This window comes from Anser brachyrhynchus, assembly GCF_964034855.1.
Source record: "Anser brachyrhynchus genome assembly, chromosome: 3".
NCBI classification, from domain to species: domain Eukaryota; kingdom Metazoa; phylum Chordata; class Aves; order Anseriformes; family Anatidae; genus Anser; species Anser brachyrhynchus.
The window spans coordinates 124,737,879-124,758,573 of NC_137696.1; the positions used below are offsets into that span (position 1 = coordinate 124,737,879).

Genomic DNA, 20,695 nt, shown 5'->3' on the forward strand with positions numbered 1-20,695 from the left:
GGGAAGGGGAGTTTAAAACCTCATTTGCTTGCAAACGCAAAACACCCGTGGTTTTCCTCCGCACAGGCAGCCCGGCTGGCTCACCCCGTCCCAGGCAGCCGGGATGGGCAGGATGCGGCCCCCACAGCCCCCACCCGCCCGGCAGCAGGGTGGCACCGAGGGCAGCTGGGTGCTGGGGTGCTGCCGGCAGCGCCCATGGGCAGGTGAGCCTATAGGGAGGTGGGGGAGCCTATAGGAAGGTAAGTGAGCGTATAGGAAGGTAGGTGAACATATAGAAAGGCAGATAATTATACAGGGAGGCGGGCGAGTGTGTAGGGAGGTGGATGAGTGTATAGAGAGGTGGGTGCATCTGTAGGGAGCCAGAGGAACATACAGGAAGGCAGGTGAGTATGTAGGCAGTCAGCTGGACATATAGGAGGCTGGAGGCGCATGTAGGAAGGCAGGTGAGCATATGAGGTGGCGGATGACTGTATAGGAAGGTGGGTGAATATATAGGGAGGCCGATCAGCGTAGCAGAAGGCAGGTGAATATAGGAAGGCAGAAGAGTGTAGGAAGGCAGGTGAGCGTATAGCATGGCAGATGGATGTATAGGAAGGCAGGTGAGCATATAGCAAGGCAGATGGACGTATAGGAAGGCAGGTGAGCGACACCAGCGTGTGCCAGAGGTGGTTGTCTCAGCGCTGCAAATCGTGCTGTGCGTGTGCATTATTGGGGAGCACTCAGCACACGGACACCTCCAGGCCCAGCAGTGCTGGGATTTGCCCCCAGCGAGCAGACGCCGAGCCTGGCACGGCCCCGTGGTGAGCAGGGGGCACCGCAGCGCTCCGCGGGGCAGCTCCGGTGATGCCCAAACAAGAGGATGAGCAAAAATCCCCAATTTCCCCCGGCTCTGAGCTCCCCGGACCTCGTCTCGCTGCTGGGGCCATGCCGAAATGACTCAGGCTGCCGCTCGCCGCAGCACGCCGCCAACAATCAACACGTGAAAATAGAAACGTCCCCGGCTCCCGCGCCAGGAATAACGTTTGAAGGCTTTTTCTTTTTTCTTTTTTTTTTCCCCTTTAAAGTGAAATCCCTTTCTGTCCCGTCTGACTCAGCCCCAGCACAACCGCTGTGCAGAAGCAAAGTAAAACCCAGACTAGGGGCAGGGGGACGCGATGCTGCATCCCCGTGGGATGCAGTTTGGCATTTTTTTGGGGGGGGAAAAAATCTCTGGTGCAAGGCACGGGGATGCCTCGGGCTTCGGAGGACCCTGAGCAGGGGGTTGCAGCCATGCGGGGACGTCCCGGCAATGCACACAGGAGTTATCTCGGCTGCTCCACATAACCACTGCTCTCTGTGCGCGCTGCTCCCGGCCTCCTGGGGCTGCTGCCGGTCCTTCGGGGGGAGATAAGCCGGGTCCTGCCTCTATCGGGGCAGCTCAGGCCTGGGGTCGAGCAAAACCCGGTGCTGCTTCCCCTGCGGAGCCCTGCCAAAGGGCCGGGGGAGGGAGCAGGGTGCAGGGCATGCATTGGGCAAAGGGATTAAAACGGCAATGAGGGAGCGTTCACGCAGCTCCCCTTGCTGCTGGGAAAAAAAGACACGCTCTGGGTGTTTTCCTCGATGTTTATAGGGAGGAAAAGGTGCACGGAGAGCAGAAAATAAATTAATGCGTCCCCTTCGCCCGCCAGCCGGCATCGCCGTGTCCCGAGCTTCTCCAGAAAGCAGCCACACGTTCCCCTCCTGCATCCCCCGGTGTTTCAGGCAGCATTGAGCCGATGCCACCGGTTCCTTTGGGCCATGCCCTTCCCCGTGGCACTTGTCGTCCCTCTTGCGCCCAAACCGAGGCCACTGGTTCCATCTCATGGGGCAGCCAGTGCCCCGCCAGTCCCGGGGGATGCTCCACGCCTGCCCGGAGCAAACCAAATCCCACCACAAACCTTGCACGAGCCACCCAGGCTCCGAACTCCTTCCGAAATACCTCCGTCCCGTCCTACAGGTCATCGAAGCGTTTCTCCGGCAGCGCCGGAGGTGCCTCCTCCTCGGGCTCGGGGCCGCGGCTGGGCGCTGAGCGCTGCGGGGCGCGGGGCGCTTTGCGCACGCGGGCGTACACGGGGCAGGGGCTGCCGTCGCCGTACGGCTCCTCCTGGACCACCAAGCCCTGCCCGGGGTCCCCGACGTCCCCGCCGTCCCCCGTGGCACCGCAGGGCTTCCTCAGCCCGGCGCTGAGCTTCCTGGATTTGTAGCGGATGCTTTCGTAGATCGGCCCCTCGGCGTCCCGCGGTGCCTCCGCCGCGGGCGTTTGGGGATCCCCGGGCACGAGCGGGAGCTGCCGGTGCCGCAGAAAGTCGGGGGTCCTGGGGGTCGATCCGGGGGGCGCGTGGAGGGGAGGTGGCCCGGGGACACCCGGGCCCCCCGAGCTGGTGCCATCCGTCCCGCTGCAAGAGGAGGCGCCTGCAGGGAGGGAGAGGGAGAGGCTGAGCAAAGGGGGGGGGGGCACCCCGCTAATTTCGGGATGGAATATCGATAATTAAACGCGAGGAAATGAGAGCTGTGGGGCGGTTCCCCCCGCCTGCCAGCGTCGATATTTCTGCCCCCGGCTCTTTGCTTTTTGCGAGAGCTAAAACAAAAAGCAAAGGCGAACCCGGGCGAGCATCCCGGGGCTGCCGACGGGGGCCGCAGGGTCCCCGGCACGGGGCCAGAGCCGCCTTCCTGCGCCGCTCCAATATTTATTTAAGCAGGGGGCTCCGCTGCGTGCGCGCGGCCTGGCAGCAGCCGGAGCTGGCAGAGCGCGGCGCCGAGCCGCTTGGTTCGCTCGGGAGGCGACGGAGGAGGCTCTGGAAGAGAGCTTCGGTGCACGTGAGCCGCCGTTCCTCTTCCTGCTTTAAAGCTGGGGGGACGTGGGGTTCGGGGAGCGGGACCCCGGCCGGCGGCGGGTGCGTGGGCGGGGAGGTGCAGGGCGGTGGGCAGGATCCGGCCGCGCACGGGCTGGGTCGTGTTGCTCGGTCCAGGCCAGCGCCTTGGCCCCCTTGCTGCCTGCCCCCAGCGGTGTCCTGGTGCCCCGTAAGCGCCCCAGTGGGAGCATCCTAATGGGGGCACCCCGTGTGCGAGCATCCTAATGGGGGCACCCCTGTGGGAGCATCCTAACGGGGCACCCTCAAGGTGAGCACCCCCAGCGTGAGCGCTCCAACAGCATCCCAAAAGAAGCGCCCTGGTGACCTGGTTTCTCTCCTCGGAGCTCCGCGCGTTATTTTTGTTTGATTTTTTTTTTTGTTTGTTTTTTTGTTTAATGCTTTCTCCTTTTCTCCCCTGCAGGAGGACGCCGGAAAACAACCCACGGGGGAGGAACTGGCACCTCCCCGGGCGGTTTTTGCTGCCATGGGGCATTTTCGGGGCCGGAGCTGCACGGGGGCAGCGGCCCGGCTCAAAGGTCCCGCGGAGCCCCCGGGGGCTCCTCCAAGTTCATCAGCCGAGCAAATCATTAACGCTCGCCGCGGCTGCTGCGCCCGGGGACCTTCGGACCGCGGCGGGGCCGCAGCGCGCGCGGGAGGGCGCGAGCACCTCTGCGCGCTCGCACGCGCACGTGCAAGCCCCACGTTTGGGCACACGCGTGGCGGCGTCCCCCGCCCTGCATGGTCCCAAATCCTGCCCCAAACGTGGGGGGGCTGCCAAAAGGTCTCTGCTGCACCCCCAGGAGCCCCCCCCCAAGGAGCAGGGAGGTGGCAGCCGGCACCCAGCACCTGCGGCGCTGGGCGTGCGAGGGGCACGCGGGGGTGGCAGAAAGCCACGGCCGCCTGTCCCCTGCCCCGTCCGTGTCCCCACGCCGTGCCCTACCTGCTGGCTGTGCTGCTCCCCCCTCGCTGGGGCCTGGCTCCGAGAGCTTCACCTGCGGCAGACACAAACGGGCACTGGTGCACCCCCCCAGACACTTGTGCACCCCCCCCGGACACTTGTGCAGCCCCCCCGGACACTTGTGCATCCCCCCGGACACTCGTGCACCTCCCCAGACACTTGTGCAGCCCCCTGGACACTTGTGCGTCCCCCTGCACACTCCTGCATCCCCCCCCCAACATTTGTGCATCCCCCCCCCAAAAAAAACAAACCTCGTGCATGCCCACGCCACTCGTGCCAGCTCTTTTTGGGGTCTCTGCGGGTCTCGGGACCGTGGAGGGGTCACCGTGGGAGCACGGGGGGGGGGAGGGGGGGGGCAGCTGCTCTCTGCCGGCACCCACCGGCTCCATCCGCCCCCCCCCCCCTTGTGCCCCCATCCCGCAGCCCCCCCCCCCATCCCCGCACACCCCTGCTCCCCATTTTTGGGGCGCCCTGGGCTCGCTGCGCCCCCAGCCCCCAGGGGTCCCCCCCTCTCCTCCCCGACCCCCCCCCCCGCGAAGCCGGGACCCCCCCCCCGGGGGCTGCCGCTGTCCCCACCGGGGTCACCCTGATGATTTTGGGGTGGTTTTTTTTGGGGGGGGTGTTGGGGAGGGGGGTGGATCTCGGGGCCGTTCCCGGAGCTGTCGCTGGGGGGCTGTCCAAGCCCGTGCGACAGCCTTGGGGACAGCGACGGCGGGCCGCGACGCCTGCGAACGGCCCTTCGTTTTATTTTTGGGGGAAAAAAAGAGAAGATTTGGTCCATGGGGCCGGGAGGAGGGCTGGGGACAAGGCGCTGTCCCCTCGGCCAGCCTGCCCCCCTCCAGGGGCGGACAGGAGGGGTCGTCACCGGAGCGTGGCGGCGGGGACGAGGGGACACGGAGGGGACACGGAGGGGACACGGAGGGGACGAGGGGGGGGTCACGGCAAAGCCCCCCCCCGGGGCCTCACCACGCTCAGCACCCCGGGGCTCGGCTCCTCTCTCCCGGCAGCCCGGCTGGACCAGCGCCCGCTCGCCCTGCGGAAGGATGCGGCCACCGTCAGCGTCCCCGCGGCCACCGCCGGCCGCGCGCCGGGCGTCAAATGAATCCCCACCTCCTGCTCCACGAAGGATTTAGGCATGGGAAGGAGGGGGGGGGTTAAACGGATGCGTTAATAACGGCCTCGCCAACTCCCCCCCCCCCCCGGCCCCCAGGGCACGTACCTGGGGAAGAAGGCGCAGAGGAGCAGCAGCAGCAGGAGCCCCCCGGGGACGGCGATGGCCAAGCCCCACGGTGGCACCGGGGCCATCGAGGAGGAGCTGGGGGGGGAGGAAACGACAACGAGCACAGGTCAGGCTGGGCTTTGGGGTCTGGGGGTGCTCTTTTTTTGCAGGATTCCCGTCCTTTACCCCCCCCCCCACCGGGATGCTCCGTCCCCCCCCCAAGCTCGGCCTGCGGAGGATTTTGGGGTGGGCTGGGGACACGCAGCGCTGGCACCAGGAAGCCGTGCCCCATCCCGGATTGCTGGCATAGCTGCGCCGTGACACGGCGGCGGCACACCCCGGCTCACCCCACGGCTTTCGGTCTTGCTGAAAAACGCCGCGTTTGGGGGCTGCTCTCCCCTCTGTGGTGATAAATAGATGGGGGGGGGACAAAACTGGTCGGGGCAAGGGGGCTGCATCCCTGCGGCCATCCCCCCTCTTCATCCTGCTGCATCCCCTCCTGCGTTCCTGCTGCATCCCTGCTGGATCCCCATTGCATTTCACCGCATCCCCACTGCACCCCACATCCCTCCTGCATCCCCCCTGCACCCCACTGCACCCCTGCCAGACTCCTCCGACCCCCCCAGGCATCCCACAAGGCTGCCCCACCCCCCCCCATCAAACCCATTTCCATCCTCCCCTAAAGCCCAGCCCCATCTCCCACCAAAGCTCTGCCTCGCACTGGCTTGGGGCCCCCCCAGCGGGGAGGTTTTTGGGATGGGAGCCCAGCAAATGGGGCCGGGAGCTGCCGAACAGGCTGAGCCCGCTCTGCCAGCCCGGACCCAACCCTTCCTGGGTGCTGGCAGCGCCGTGCTGGGCCCCCCCTCCCCTGTGCCCGGATGCCCGGAGTACCCTGTCCACGGTGCCAGGATTTTACTGGGAGGGGGGGAATCGTCCCCCTGCTTGGCTGCTGCGAGCGTCCTACAGCAGTGCCACCACCCCCAGGGCTTGGCACCACAACGGGTCACAGCCCAGAGGTGGTTTTTTTCCTCTAGCACAAGGTGAATCGGGATGGGGGGGGCACCCTAATTGTCCCTCCAGCCTAACCCTGGGGCGCACAGCGGGGTGTCCGCCACCTCCCACCCTGCCTCAGTTTCCCCAGCTACGTGCTGAGACCGACCCCAAAGTGCCTGCACCCCCCCTTAACCCAACCTGGGGTACCCCAAGGCTTTGGATATCCCCCTGTGCCCCCCCTCTCCCCCCCAAGGGCGCAAAGCCGCTCACCTGGGTGCCGGGGGACCCCCGGGGCGCTGCGGGTGCCGCCGGCTGCTCGCTCGGCTCAACTTTGGCCGGGAGCCGTGGGTGGCACCCGCCGCGCCCCGGCGGCCTCCTGCGCCTCGCCCGGCCCCGCCGCACGCTGCCAGCTGCTGTGGGTGTGCACCGGGAGCCCCCGGCCCCTAAACCGGCACCCCCAGGAGGGTCCTGAGCCCCCCCCCAGGTGCCGTGAGACCCCCTCGGTGCTGCCGTGAGGACCCCTGCCCGCTCCCCCCCTGTGCTGTGCGCGGGCACCCGGCTCTTAGCCAGCTCCTCTGGCCCCGGTGCCAACCACGTCCTGGGGACCCGGCTGTCCTCGACGTCCTGCTGGGCTGGATCCCCTTCTGTCCTGGATTCCCAGCTATCCTGGGGCCCTGTCCTTCCTGGATCCCAAAACGTCCTGGATCTGGCCACTGCGGACCCCCCTCCATCCCAGGTCCCCTCCATCCCCGATCTCCTCTATCCCATATCCCCCCAGTTCTCCATCCCCCTCCATCCCGGATCCCCCTCCATTCCCAATCCCCCTCCATCCCAGATCCCCTCCATCCTGGATGCCTTCCATCGCGACCCCCTCCATCCCTGATATTCCTCCATCTCAGATCCCATCTGTCACGGATCCCCTCCTTCCCAGATCCCCTCCATCCCAAATCCCCTCTCTTTTTTGGGAGCATCACAGCAGTGTTACGGCTCCACGTGATTCAGGCACAACGCCTCCCCGAAAGGAGCCGACCTCTGCACTGTCACCCCACCAGCATCCAGACACCGAGGCACATAGAAAGCTGTAAAATGCTGTTAGAAGCCAAACAGGGAAGGGAAAAAAGGCCGAGCTCAGTAACATGAAGCTGTTGCTTCGAGCAGCAAATTACATTAAGTTATTTAATTAAAAAGCGAAGTGGAAAGCCTGTGAACTCCTCCCGGCCTCGCATGGCCACATGTCCCCTGACCAGTACACGTTGGAGAGGTTTGGAAACTTGGGAGGATTTGCTGAAATGCAGCATGGGCCATGGCAGAAATCGGCCTTCCCTTCCCTTCCCTTCCCTTCCCTTCCCTTCCCTTCCCTTCCCTTCCCTTCCCTTCCCTTCCCTTCCCTTCCCTTCCCTTCCCTTCCCTTCCCTTCCCTTCCCTTCCCTTCCCTTCCCTTCCCTTCCCTTCCCTTCCCTTCCCTTCCCTTCCCTTCCCTTCCCTTCCCTTCCCTTCCCTTCCCTTCCCTTCCCTTCCCTTCCCTTCCCTTCCCTTCCCTTCCCTTCCCTTCCCTTCCCTTCCCTTCCCTTCCCTTCCCTTCCCTTCCCTTCCCTTCCCTTCCCTTCCCTTCCCTTCCCTTCCCTTCCCTTCCCTTCCCTTCCCTTCCCTTCCCTTCCCTTCCCCCAAGCCTCAACCTACTCAACCCCATACCATTTAATGGCACCGAATTTGGGACAAAGACGGACATTTTCACCCTCTGTGGCAGGGAATTTGGGACATTTTCACCCTCTGTGGTTCTCTCTCACCAGCATCCTCCCACGGGAGAGCCCCAAAACGCAACCCAAAGCGCCGGACACGTCAACGCAGACCGGATCCAAAAAGACAAATAACTTTTTGGCCAAGGGCTCGGATCCAGCCGCCTGCCCCGTTGGGCTGGGGCAGCCCCCAAAGCCCCTTTGCATCGCACCCAGCAGCACCAGGAACATTTTGCTCCTTGCGAGCCCGCCTGGACGGCGCCCGCGTGTTCTGCAGAGGGCAGCACGACCCAGGAGTTCAGCCCCGACTCGTTCCCGGTGCCATTTCTGGGTGCAAATCCGCGATTTTCAGCCAAGCGCTTGACGGGCAATTCCCATGTGGACGAAGCCTCCTCGCTGCCAAATTGCTTTACAAAAGCTCTTTATGAAACCACAGCTTCTCTGCCTGGTTATGGAAACGGGTAGAACTTAAACTACTTGAATTTTTCTTCCTGGTTTGGGTTGGGGACCTCAAAACCCGCCTGGTTCCAGCCCCTGCTGTGGGCACGACCCCTGCCCCCAGCCCAGGCTGCCCCCAGCCCCATCCAGCACCCATCCTTTGGGTGCTGCCAGGGTCGGGGCACCCCGGGGTGGATGTGGGTGGCTGTAGGATGCCTCGCTTGCTGGGGGTGCCAACACGACCCGGCTCCTTCTCCAGCCCAAGTGCCGCGACACGAAGCCAATAATTGCACAAGCAATGGGCTGAGAGAGCTCACGGGTGCAAAAACCCCCACCGAAATACTGCGCTTACGGACACCAGGCTGCAGAAGACGGGGTAGCAGGGAAAGGCGAAGTGCTCCGTGCAGGAAGAGCACCCGGACAAGACCCGGAGCCGTCCCACCTGCAGGCACCGGCGCTGCCTCCTCACCAGGTCCCACCAACCCCGAGCACCCGGGGTGGAAAAGCAGCCCGGAGATTTCGGCACGCCGGGCCCCGTCCCGCGCCCTCCGGACCTGGGAGCGGCGGTGACACTTGACGATCCCGGCCTGCTGCCGTTGGTAATTAAGCCATGTGTCTCCCGCAGTCATTTGTCGCCCTATTTTAAGCCCGCGGGAGCTGATGTGCCATTCTGACGTTCTCACTTAAAAATTTAATGACTTTTAAAATTTTCCATGAGGCCGAGAAATGGACGCGGCGTTCCGTACCGCAGCTCTGCGGTGCTGCCGGGGCGCGTGGCTGGCTCTCCTCCTCCCCCTTTCCACTCTTACAGCTTTTGTAGGGAATTACCTTAAAAGCAGCGTGACCAAGAGCTGGTCACCTGTATTTAAAACCACCAAAAATGCAGGAAATGGCATCTTCAGGGCGATTGGAGAAAGCACGCGGGCAGCCCAGAGGGGAGCTTTCGGCACGGCGGTGGTGCCGTCGGCGTAGCCATCCTCGGTGCGATGCCACGTGCGAAGTTGGGTTTGTGCCTTTCTGTGCCTAACTGGGGGGCCTGAAAGGAGCAGCTCAGATGGGGCACGGTGGTGGATGCTCTCTGGGGTGCTGACGCTTCCAACTGGTACCGGTGCATCGTTTGGTAAGGAAACACCATCTTCATATGGAAACGTCATCTTGGTGTAAGGAAGAATGTTATTTTTTTCAGGGAGAATGATCGGTCGCTGGCACAACCTCCCCAGAAATGTGGTGGAGTCCCCATCACCGGAGGTTTTCCATCACTGCGGGTGCCGGAGCCCTGGCACAGGCTGCCCCGAGAGGGGCCGGGGGCTGCTCCTTGGAGAGCTCCCCGAGCCCAGGGCCGTGGGGCTGGGCACCCTGCTGGGGCAGGGGGGGGACAGGGGCACCCAGGGGTGCCCCCAACCCAACCGTTCCAGGACTCTGTGAACTGGACAGGGCGCTGGGTGATCTCGCCTGGGCTTTCTTTTCCACCCAAGATCGCTCAAGGCCCCTTCCCGCTGGGCTGCTCTGGGAGTCTCTTGACGGCTGCTGCCAGACACAACGCTGGGAGCAAAACCCACCTGAAAGCCAAAGGAATGAAAAGTCCTTCCCCACCCTCCCCTCCTGCTTGGTGGATAGGGAGACCCAACCCTTCCATCTCTCTGCCCTGCCACAGAAAGCAGAGGGAACTCAAATTTGCAATTTTTGGCCCTTTAGGCAGTTTTTGAGCACCTCCTCCACCCGAGCGTGCTGCATCGCGCCCTGGCACCGTGGTGCCCTCGGCCAGCTCCGTGCTCAGCTTTGCTTTGAGAGCACGGCCCCCTCGGCTCGGTACCTTCAGGACACACGAGAGGGGCACCGAGCAGGCAGCCCACGGAGCTGGCCGAGGGGTGAGCCCTCCAAAAAATCCCGCCCGGCCAGCGTGACTCGGAGCAGCCTGGCCAGCGGCCAGCAAAGCACTCAAGCGCACGCTCAGCCTCAAGCCTGCGAGCCCTTCCCAACACCCTTCAGTGATCTGCTGGAGCAAAACCAAAGTTTTTAGCACCTTGCAGCCTGCAGCCTCTCCGGCGTGTGGCATCAGCGACAGGCAAGCCTGGATTGGGGTGAAAAGCTCCCATTTTTTCTCTCTTTTCCCCCCCGAGGGAGGTTTTGCCATGAGCGCCCTGGAGCCCAGCCCCTGCAGCACGGGGACAACAGCCCGCTGCGTCCTTGCAGTCCTTCGCTCATTAATTCCATGGGCCAGTTTTTGACTGTGCTTTTAGGGGTTTCTTCCTTAAGCATTTGTTTAATAGAACATTAATTTATTTAACAGAACTTCATTTATTTAATAGACTTTAATAGACTTTTACTAGACACCATATATCGACAAGGATATTTTGATTTTTGCACCTTTTCTTTGCCCATTTCTGACCAACAATATATACATATAACATAGATACTTCTATGTTTCATTTTTCTTTAAACACAAGCCCCATATGCACGCACACACACATAGGTCCTGGTACATATGGGTGAAGGAGACATTTTAAAGCTCCTTTCTTTGCTCTTTGGGTCGACACGAGCTGCGTGCAAGTCCCCCCTTTTCGTGTTGCAAATTCAGAAGGAACCGGTGGGTTTGCTTCTGCTTTTAAATGCCAAAATTTAAATAATTCTAACACAGCCCGCTACTTTCCGACTTTCAGGTCCTCACCACGCTGGGCACTAAAATGCAGTGATTAAATGTATGAATAATTTAAAGTTGAACGAACAACACAGCAAATGAATGCTCGAATCGAGCAGGGTTAAGTTAAGAATTTAAGACGAAGCAAGGCTGCTCTCAGAAAACTTCAGAAATGCAGAAAAGGCAGACAAGTGAACGCCAGGCCATCAGATCACATATTTTCCTACAGGATCTTCCTTTTTCCTCTGCAGACGCCCCAAGCATCAGAGGACTCGGGGATAAACGTTTTGGGCCACCGAATACTCCCAGTTACGGACAGGAGGTGTATTTGTGCCCAGATGGAGGGCTGGGAAGAGCGGGGAGCCTGGCTCCACCACCAGCTGCCGGTCTTCACCGTAACGTCCTTAACTGCATCTCCAAGACGCAGTTCAAATGCAAAGGGGCACAAAGATGCTGAAAATTTGTTTGTTTTTTTTAACCCATGGTCTGCAGGAAGCCCGCGGCAGAGCCGTTCATGGCAGAACCAGGAGGAGAAGCAAGCTGCTGAGCCCCTTACGCAGCAGCGCTCTGCTCTGAAAGAGGGGATGGATGCTGATCAATAACGGATGGACCGATGATTTTTAGTAAGAAAAAAAGAAAAGTATTCCAGAAAGACTGAAACCAAGTAGTAAAGATCCCATGCAACAGCCTGATGGTTTTATATGAGGTGTTTTCTAACCATGAAGAGCAGAGAGTGGGGTTGCCCATCACCTAGTAGCAGGATCATGGACCATGACGGAGAAATTTCCAACGTGTTTTATGTCCAGTCTCACTGCACTGGGGGAACTGGAGCAAAACCTGATGGCCACATCGCTGCCAGCAAGGGAAATGCTTCCCTGGTTTGGGGCATCGCCTGCTGGTCGTGGGAGCCCTCAGCCTTTGCTGGAGTCACTGGGAGGTGCGGAGAGGGCAAAACCAAAGCCTTGGTTTATGTTGGGCAGCCCAATTCCACCTGAGTCTGATGCAAAACCCCAGGCCTGTCGTATCAAAGGGCTTAGGGAAAACACCACCAGTCCCCATCCCGCAGGACACAGAGAAGCTGCGATCGTTTCATGCATTCGTGGGAATGAAGATGCCGAGTGTTTCTTCGGGCAGGAAGGTGTTCGTGCACGTAATTCACTGCCGTGCGAAACCAAAGGGCAAAAGATCTGAGCTCTGCTCTCATTTTGAGCAGCAGAAATCGTTAGAAATCAGCAGGAATCAGCAGGAATCGGTGCTTCTTCGTGCTGCTGGGGATGCGATCCGGACTCTCGCGTGCGTAGCCGAGAGCAGAGCCCAGCTCTGCTGCCGGACGGGTTTGTGACTCACGGTGCTGCAGCGATAGATGCAAAGTCAGCCACAAGCACGGCTCCTTAAGGTTCTTTCAGCGTTCGGGAGCCATCGCAAAACTGGCCGGGAGTTTCGCCCTCCACATGGCATATTTAGGCATTTTCCTCCCTTTTTGGGAAGCCAAAGTGCAGAAACCGAACATGCAGCATGGTTAAAGCGAGCTGGAGCTGGCAGGAGAGGGGCGTAAAGTGAAAAAGAATGGCTTGGAGACTGGAGAGCGTGCGTGCGAGGAGCCCGGCAGACAGATCTGACAAGACAAGAGCAAATGAATGCACGAAACCTGAGACTCCTAGGGAGCGCAACAGCCCCAAACAATGCAGAATTGTTAAAGCAAAAAAAAAAAAAAAGGCAACAAATAAGTTCCGAGTGGTCAGATTTCTTGCCAAGAGCTTTTTTTTTTCACGCGGCGGAATGTAATAAAATAAACTGTTGGCAGAACTTCTGCCCGAAGAGGATGGCACGGAGGACGAGGTGATGGCACGGAGGACGAGATGATGGCGTGGGGAAGGAAGGGGGCAAGGAGCGCCAGGGCTGGGGACACGGCGCTGGGGCCACCAAACCGCTTCGTGTCATTCTCCAAACGCTGCCTGGGGAAGCCCCCATGCCGGCAGGGCCGTTAAAAGCGACCGGGGGCTGCGGTATTGATCTCAAGTGGAAAATATGCAGTGATGTATAGCACCAGCAGCGCCCGGCCTGCCGGCGGGATGAAGGGAACCGTTCTCACAAAAGGAACAGCGAGCGCAGCAGCGGGTCGCAGCGGCTGCGCCCGCTCCTCGATGTCACACGCGAGCTCGGCTCCGCTCCGTCTGCTCCGAGATCACAGGAGGAGGAGGAGGAGGAGGAGGAGGAGGGAGGCAGAGCCACACAGCAGGCCGGTTTTGGGGAGGGATGAGGCACATGTGGCCCAATTAGGAACATCTGCTGCCTCGCCGAGGCACGCAGCGAGCGCATCCCCTTCGGTGGCGCCGGAGCCCAGCATCCCACCCGGCTCTGGAGCCTCCTGAAGAAGGGAAGCCCAAAAGGTCTTGACTTTTCACTCTTACATCCCTATTTCCAGGCCTTTTTGCAACCAAAAAATGGGAACAGAAGGGGATTTTTCCTTAGCAGCTGGGCTACAAAGGACCCTTTGCCCGCTGGGACCCTTGAACACAGCATGTGATGGAAATGAGTGTGTTCAATGGGAGATGACAGTCTCAAGTTGACCCAGGGGAGGTTCACATTGGATATTGGGCAGAATTTCTTCATGGAGAGAGTGGTGAGGGACTAGCAAGGGCTGCCCAGAGCACTGGTGGCTTCCCCATCCCTGGAGATGTTTAAGAGGCGTGTGGACATGGCACTAAGGGACATGGTTTAGTGATGGGACTCGGTAGCTCAGCTTGATGGTTGGACTCGGTGACCTTGAAGGTCTTCTCCAACCTAGGTGGTTTCCATGATTCCATTTTTTCCATCCATCAGGTGCCAACATCTGGGCTGGATGCTGCTGTCCGTGCAGCCGGGGCACGCAGCGAGCCAGAGCCGTGCCAGAGCCGGCTTATCCCGGAGTCACCCTGCGCACCGCCTGCAGCGGGCCAACAGGAAACGTAATTAAAGCAAAAAGAGAGGATGTAGCTGGAAAGTGCCCGTTTGGCCCCGCTGCTGAGTTTTCCCCGGCTGCAGAAATTCACGTCTGCAGCTCTGACCTCCCAAAGCCACCCTGCTTGAGGTGGCTCTGCTGAGGCGGGGGGGAGCAGAGGGGCCAGAGGTGCCCCCAGCCCCATCCGTGCTGTGGTTCTGGGATTCGTCAGGAGAAATTTCTAAAGAGAGATTACCCATACCTGCCTTTTCCAGGCACAGCATTAACCACAGACCTTCCCCAAAATGCAAGGAGAGGCAAAATGTCACCGGCAGCCTCTCCTGGTGGGGCAGTGCCTGCCCTTCAGGTGCATACGGGCAGGGTGATGGTTTTAATTTCACTCCAAGCGATGCCTCAGGTTGCTTCCAAGCCCCCAACAATCACAAACATCCCCGGGCTTCCCAAATTTTCCAAGTTTCCAGGTTTTTCCAAGCCCCAGCAGCACCATGGTGCACGCGATGCGGCCGGCAGAGCTGGGGCAGGCGAGAGGGCAGCACGGGGTGAAAGAGGCTCCAGAATCCAGAAAAAGTCCTGCAAAAACTTCGCTAAAAATGATAATTGCTTTTATGAGAGCTGCCAAGGATCCGTTGGCAAGGGACTGAAAATGAGGCAGAATAAAAGAGGAAAGGGAACAGCGCAGAGAATAAATTAATAGTGGGAGTGGAGCCTTTTCACATTTAATTCTCATTTAAAATTTGCTGTTAGAAGCGGCTGTATTTCGAGGGGAATTCATTGATAGTGACACTTCACACTTTTTTCTGCGACGAGAGGATCGAAACCGCTCGCCCTTGCCACATCCTTATGGGAAAGGTAAATAAAATTATCCCCCTTTCAACCCCAGGTTGTGAGGGCAAAGCCTGGGTTGGCTTGGTGGGCCAAGGAGGTCGGGGTGTGCGGGGATTCGCAGCAGTTTGCACCCTCTGATGGCTGAACTGCCGTCCCCAGGGCTCGTCCGACAGGCATGAGGAGGAGCCAGGAGAGGAGCTAAGGAAATCCCAACTCCCGCTCCGTGCTGCGGGCAAAACTCCCAGTGATTTCAGTGGAAATGGGGATCCCGTGCCCCGTCACCACCCTGCTCCCGCAGGGCCCAGTCCAGCATCCTCTGTGAACTGGTCCCAGTGCTTCAGAGGGGCCCGGGTGGGGAGGCGGCAGCTTTGCTTTCCCCATTGCTGTCACCCCTTTGTGGACCCGGGCCCAGCGGGGAGAGCCCAGGCCGGGGCCCCCAGGGTGCTGCCGGGCCCGGAGCCCCCGTGCTGTGAGGAGAGGCTGCGAGAGCTGGGGCTGCTCGGCCTGGAGCAGAGGAGGCTCCGGGGGAGCTCCCCCATGGCCGTCAGGACCCGCGGGGAGGTGCGGAGAGGCCGGAGCCGGGCTCTGCTCGGCGGTGCCCAGGGCCGGGCCCAGAGGCCCCGGGCCCAGCCCGGAGCCCCGGCGGCTCCCCCTGCCCCTCAGGCAGCACTGCTGGGCCCGGCGGGTGCCGGAGCCCCAAATACCAGCCGAGCTCGGGCGGCAGAATCAATGAGCAGCCCAAAGATTCCTTCACAGCAAGGCGCTTTCTCTTTCGGCCTAGAATTTCAGGATTTCCTTGTCATTCTCCTGTGGGTCGCGCAGCCCAGACGCCGCAGGCGGTGACGGAGGCTGCCCTTTGCATGTGTTGTTTAGTGGCATCCGCTTGTCTCCTGACTGTACCCAGCACGACGGTGTCTAGGGATGCCAAAAGAAAAATCCAAAGGGAAAAATCTAAAACCAGGACTCGGGCACTCCGCTGTTTCTAATCTGCAGGATGTTCCTTTTCCATGGCACTAATGATTTTAAATACCCAAGCCTGCTGGCCCGTCGGCTGCTGATGACCCAGCCCCATCACCTGTGGACTCGGCGATGCTGTGGTTCATGTCGGATTGCTGAGGGTGACACAAACCACGTCCCAACATAAATCAGGACATTTCTCAGCTGTTTTTTTTCGTTAGGGTCCCAAGAAGCATCCTGAAAGCCTGGGATAAAGAGGATGGAGTTATGCTGACCCCACTGGCCTCCTTTAACCATGATATCCATTAGGTGATGTGAAAGGGCTGGCACTCTCTCCTTGGCTCCCGCCTGTTAGCATGCAGCCCCCAGCCTGTTTTTTACCCCAAAAAAGGGACAACCCCCCCCAATCACCAGTGGAAATGCCCTGTTAGGGTTGCTGTGAGGTTGTGCTGTCCGCTTGCCAGCGGAGCATCCCCCCAGACCGGCCCTGTGGAGGTAGCCCTGGCCTGAGAGATTTGGGCATTTTTTAGCATTTTGCAAATGCCCACCAGCAGCTAACATGCCTGGGCTGTAAAATCCAATTTTTTTTTGTTTGTTTGTCTTAGCATTATTTTTATATATATATATACATATATACATATATAATATAATATACAAAAGCATAGATTGTCTTAGCAAAATGGCAAGGTGTGTGACCTGTGTGATGCTGAGAGCGGAGAGAGCACTGACCTGTGAACTATGAACTCCTGGCGATCTTACCCACACAGGTTGGCTTATGAGCTGAAATCACATCAGTACAGAGCCTTTTATATTAGCACAGCACCCCTGCTCTTGAGCTTTGCACTAACAAATGCTAAAATCCTCTGCCTGGGTGAGGTCTGCCAAGCAGCGTAGATGGTCCCAGACTGACGGCGCTAAATGTAGATGGTCCCGAAGAGCGGCTTGGGCAAAGCTTTGATTCATTCCCATTCGTGCAGCCTGGCAGCACTAAACCAACAACTTAAATATCAGCACTACCAGGTAATTCCGCAGGTAATGCAGTGTTCGCTTCATGGGAGGCAGGGAAATCAAGGAACTTGAAGAAAAGCAGCAAAACTCAGTGAAACTGGCGCTAGGCAAAGAGCAGATCCATGCGCTGGACCTGGAAATGCCATGTCTGTTGCATTGCTGTTAGCTGCAGGGAAACGAAGAGGATTTGGGCGTGAAAAGCTGCAAGTAGCTTTTGTACACTGAGCTTCCTGCTGCCGGGACTTCCGTATCTCTTGTCATGCATTGACTTGGATCTTAGGGATGAGGTTTTAACACCTGAACCTGTTCCCAGTGCCAGCACGTTTGATAATGCAGATAATCATAGAGTCCTGGAATGGTTTGGGTTGGAGGGGACCTTCCAGATCATCTGGTTGGCTTCAGGGAGAGGGAACCAGCACTTCTGTGAGTAAACACTGGGATTTTAGGGTTTGTAAGGCATCATGTCCCCATACACCCACTAAACAAAGAAGAGCAGTAAACAGGATCACTCAGAGGGGGAAAACTGAAAGTCCTGTTCCTCTGACCTCCAGTCCCATCCCCAACTTCCCTGTACTTTTGGCAACGCTGCTACAATCAGGTGGCAAAGACATGGGTGCAGCTTGGCTGCATGTGCTTACAGAGGAGCTTTGAGGCAAGCCAGGCACCCTGCCTCCCTCACTGGCTTGTTTCCACTTCGAATTCAGCAACTGGAGAACTATTATTGGATATTTCATACATAGCAGATGGCTCTGCATTTGCTGAATCCTAAATGAAAATCACTAAGCCAGCAAGAAAATAATATTCCATTTTTCACTGCCCTTGGACTTGCTGCGGTCTCTCTGGGAAGAAAGCAGAGCTTCCCCGGGGAGGCCAGCCTCACAATTCGAGAAGCACAGCGATGGCGAGAACAAAAGGGAGGGAAGAAATAATAAGTATTTCTGGGACGTGAAATGTTAGATTAATTTGTCATCTGCATGGGCAGAGCGAGGGCTGCATGGCTGCAGCAGCAGCGCTTCTCTGATGTAGAAGATCAAGTACAACGATGAGAAATGAAGCCTCTGCGGGAACAGGGAGGTTGAGTTTTATTTAAAAAAAAAAAAAAAGGAAACCAACAAGAAAGAAGGTGAGAGGTGTCAGGGGGAAGCCCTGACACACAGGAAAGTTTTTTCCCAGAGCTAAGAAGCAGCACTGCAGAACCATGTGTTTTCTCATCACCTTTCACTTTTCTGCCAGGATCTTAAAGCGCCGTGCAAAAACAAACTACGCTTTGCAGTCCGGTATTTTGGGAAGAATTGTTCGCAGACACAGCAGACTTCGGTTCAGCACCATCCTCAGGCTGCCGAGTCCTGTCCACAGCATCCATTGTCCACATCACCGGACCCCAGCCCCGTCCTTCCAACACAAAACCTGCCCAAATTCCGTGAGTTCATCCCCCAGCCCTTTACAACAAGACAACACCACGAGGAAAATCTCTTCCCTCGCCGAGCACAACTCAAAGAGCCTCCCAGCAGGGCACAAGGACATGCACACGGGTGGGCATGGCAAAGCCCTGATGACCCAAGCCCTCTAATTGCAATTTTGGTGACTTCCTCTGCCGTAATTCTCCAGCACCAGAATGTCCCGGATTATCCCAAAGCGTCTTCATTAAGATGGCTTAATGGTTGCACAAGACTTTGGGGCAAATAAGTAACCAATGTGGGGACATTTCCAAATGTGTGGTGTTGGGTTTATAATCCAAATTTTATCTGCTGTGTTGCGGTCTACTTAATTTTTACTTTTTAGGCCAATGTCGATGTGCACGTTCCTGTGCGGAGGTGCTATGTCAGTAGTGGGAGTGCCTCAGGCTTTTTTTACAGCATTTTCTTTGTCTTTTCAGCAGGGCAAGCCCTGCAAACGAGGCCCATCCAGGACAAGAGTGTGCTTTCTAAGAAGCCAATCGACAGCCAATCGATTTTTCCATCAGTGGGGTTACCCCAGCCAGCTTTTCCCGAGGAGAAAGAGGACGATGCGTGACTTCCAAAAGCATCTCACCTCCTCCCAGGCTGGTGGTGGTAAGTGCTGCCTGATTTGTTTGTAAGGGCAGGGCTAAAACCACTAATAAAACTTGCATTCAAAAAAATTGAATGAAGAAGTGGAAACTCTCCATAAAAACAAAGAATTGCTTTATGGCCCCTCTGGGCTTTCCTTCTTTTTCTCTTCCTATTCTCCACTTCTGTTGTTGTTGCAATTTTTCTCATTTACTGTGTTTTCTTCGGAACAGTTTCCTTCCCTCTGCTTCTTTAAAATGCTCTCAGTGAGACGCACGTCTTCTCTGCCTGACCTTTAAGCCTTCGTATTTCTCCCTGTATCCACCACGTCTCCACCAGCACAGCACCCAAACACCTCCCGGTCATTTCCAAATCCACCCGTACAGTACCCCTACGGAAGAGAAATTCTGTTTTCCCTCTTTGCAGACAGAGGTGCGAGGCCCCGGACATCGCATGCTTGCTTTCTGCACCGCTAAGGTCTCTCCTTCCCTCTTTCTGCGTCGTCCTGTCGTGGTTTTCCCCTTTCCCTCGATGTCCTAACAGCGGCCGGTCTGTAGGAACTTGGGTCAGGGCACAGCTGGAGCCGGCAGCAGGGGAGTAGCTGCAATCCTGCCCCAAAATGCGGCTAGGAGACAAAAGGTACAAATAAACCTCGGGTTTTCACCTTTCATCCAACATTACAGCAACGTGTAATTCTGCAGCGGGTCTAGTTTTTAACGCATTGATTAAAAACCCGATTGGGAAAGGGCAGTAAGGATAGGACGCTCAGGCGACGTGCTGTTATCTACGTTGGGGAACAGGCAGACAGGAGGCGACCGGATAAAACTATTCAGAATATTAGACAACCTGTGAAGACAATCCCATGTCATTTTGTTAGAACAGAGGCTGACGCTGAGGCTTGAAGGGGGCAACGCCAGGGTGCTGAGCCACCTGCAGCACCGCCGGGGCTTTGGGTGACCAGCTTTCGAAAAGCCTGCTGGATTTCTAGCTTCATAAAAAAGATTTCTTGCTGGGACTCAGCCGTGATTCTGCTCCAGGGGTCCCACATGAGACAGCTTGGTGTGTATTTTACCCCTTCAACACGTGCACAAGAGGCATTATGCACGGGGGGGGGCAGCTGTTTGAGGTGACCCCCACCGCAGTGGATGCACCGAGCTCCCATCCCACGTGTCCCATACCCAACGATCCCGAACTGCCCGGCGGTGCCCCGTTATCGTCGCCTCATTGGGAGCACCAGATTTTTCAGGCTTGCCTTTCAGTGGGACCTATTTAATTCCGTTTTTCCGCAGTGCATTGCTAGAGCTATCAGTTCACGTTACCAATCTATTGAGCTGTAATATTGAGTAACCATAGCGACTGGGAAATCTTTTGGGGTAATGCGAATGCAGCCTGCCCATACAGGCGTGATTTGGCAGCCACCCTTTCTGTATGCATCATCTTAGCTCGCACGGCTCCTAATATCATGGTCCCGTTTCATTTCCAGGATTGGAACTTAAAATCAACCTGGACACCAGTTTTTAGATAATATATGTTTATGGCGAGAGGTATTTTTGTGGTATGAGATCATTACTGGGAGAGCCTCCTGTGCCGTCAACAGCAAACAGCTGCAGTTGGGTACAAGCATCAGTGATGCTAACATTGTTCTCCGGTTAATCCTTTCTCTTGTAAAAGAAAATAGACGTTTCTCATGCTTTTTCCTTATTCTATGACCCCAATATGACGCTGTTGAAGTTTCCTTTGATCCCTAAACCTGCCTGTCACTGCCGTGTGGCACCTCCTCGTTTCGGCAGCTACCGGTTGGAGTTTCCCTGCCGAAGGAGTTAAAAACTTTGGGCTCATAAAGCAGGATTGCTTCGGCCTCTCGCAGTGCTGTACACCGTTACACCCAGCCCAGCCTGTAGCCTATGCTGTAAATATTTCCTTTACTTCAGGGCCACGTTTCTGCTGGACTTTGCCTCTGAGAAAAAGGAAATTATTTTTTTTTTGCGTGTGTGCGGTGGAACAGCGGGACACCCTGCTGCCTCGTTGCCACAGAGGGGAAGCCTTGCATTGCTGAAACGAAAGGTTTCTCCTTTCTCAGGAAGG

General features: G+C 57.8%; 1 protein-coding gene across 1 annotated transcript; it reads right to left on the reverse strand.

Moving 5' to 3' along the window:
* Window positions 1–1,016: 1,016 nt before the first annotated feature.
* Window positions 1,017–6,394, reverse strand: LOC308193301 (uncharacterized protein). Its single transcript, XM_080587850.1, has 5 exons — window positions 6,311–6,394; window positions 5,048–5,143; window positions 4,795–4,861; window positions 3,811–3,862; window positions 1,017–2,430 (listed from the first exon to the last, which is right to left on the reverse strand). The coding sequence occupies exons 2-5, from the start codon at window positions 5,131–5,133 to the stop codon at window positions 1,970–1,972; spliced, it is 666 nt and encodes a 221-aa protein (XP_080443976.1). The 5' UTR covers window positions 5,134–5,143; window positions 6,311–6,394; the 3' UTR covers window positions 1,017–1,969.
* Window positions 6,395–20,695: the final 14,301 nt, after the last annotated feature.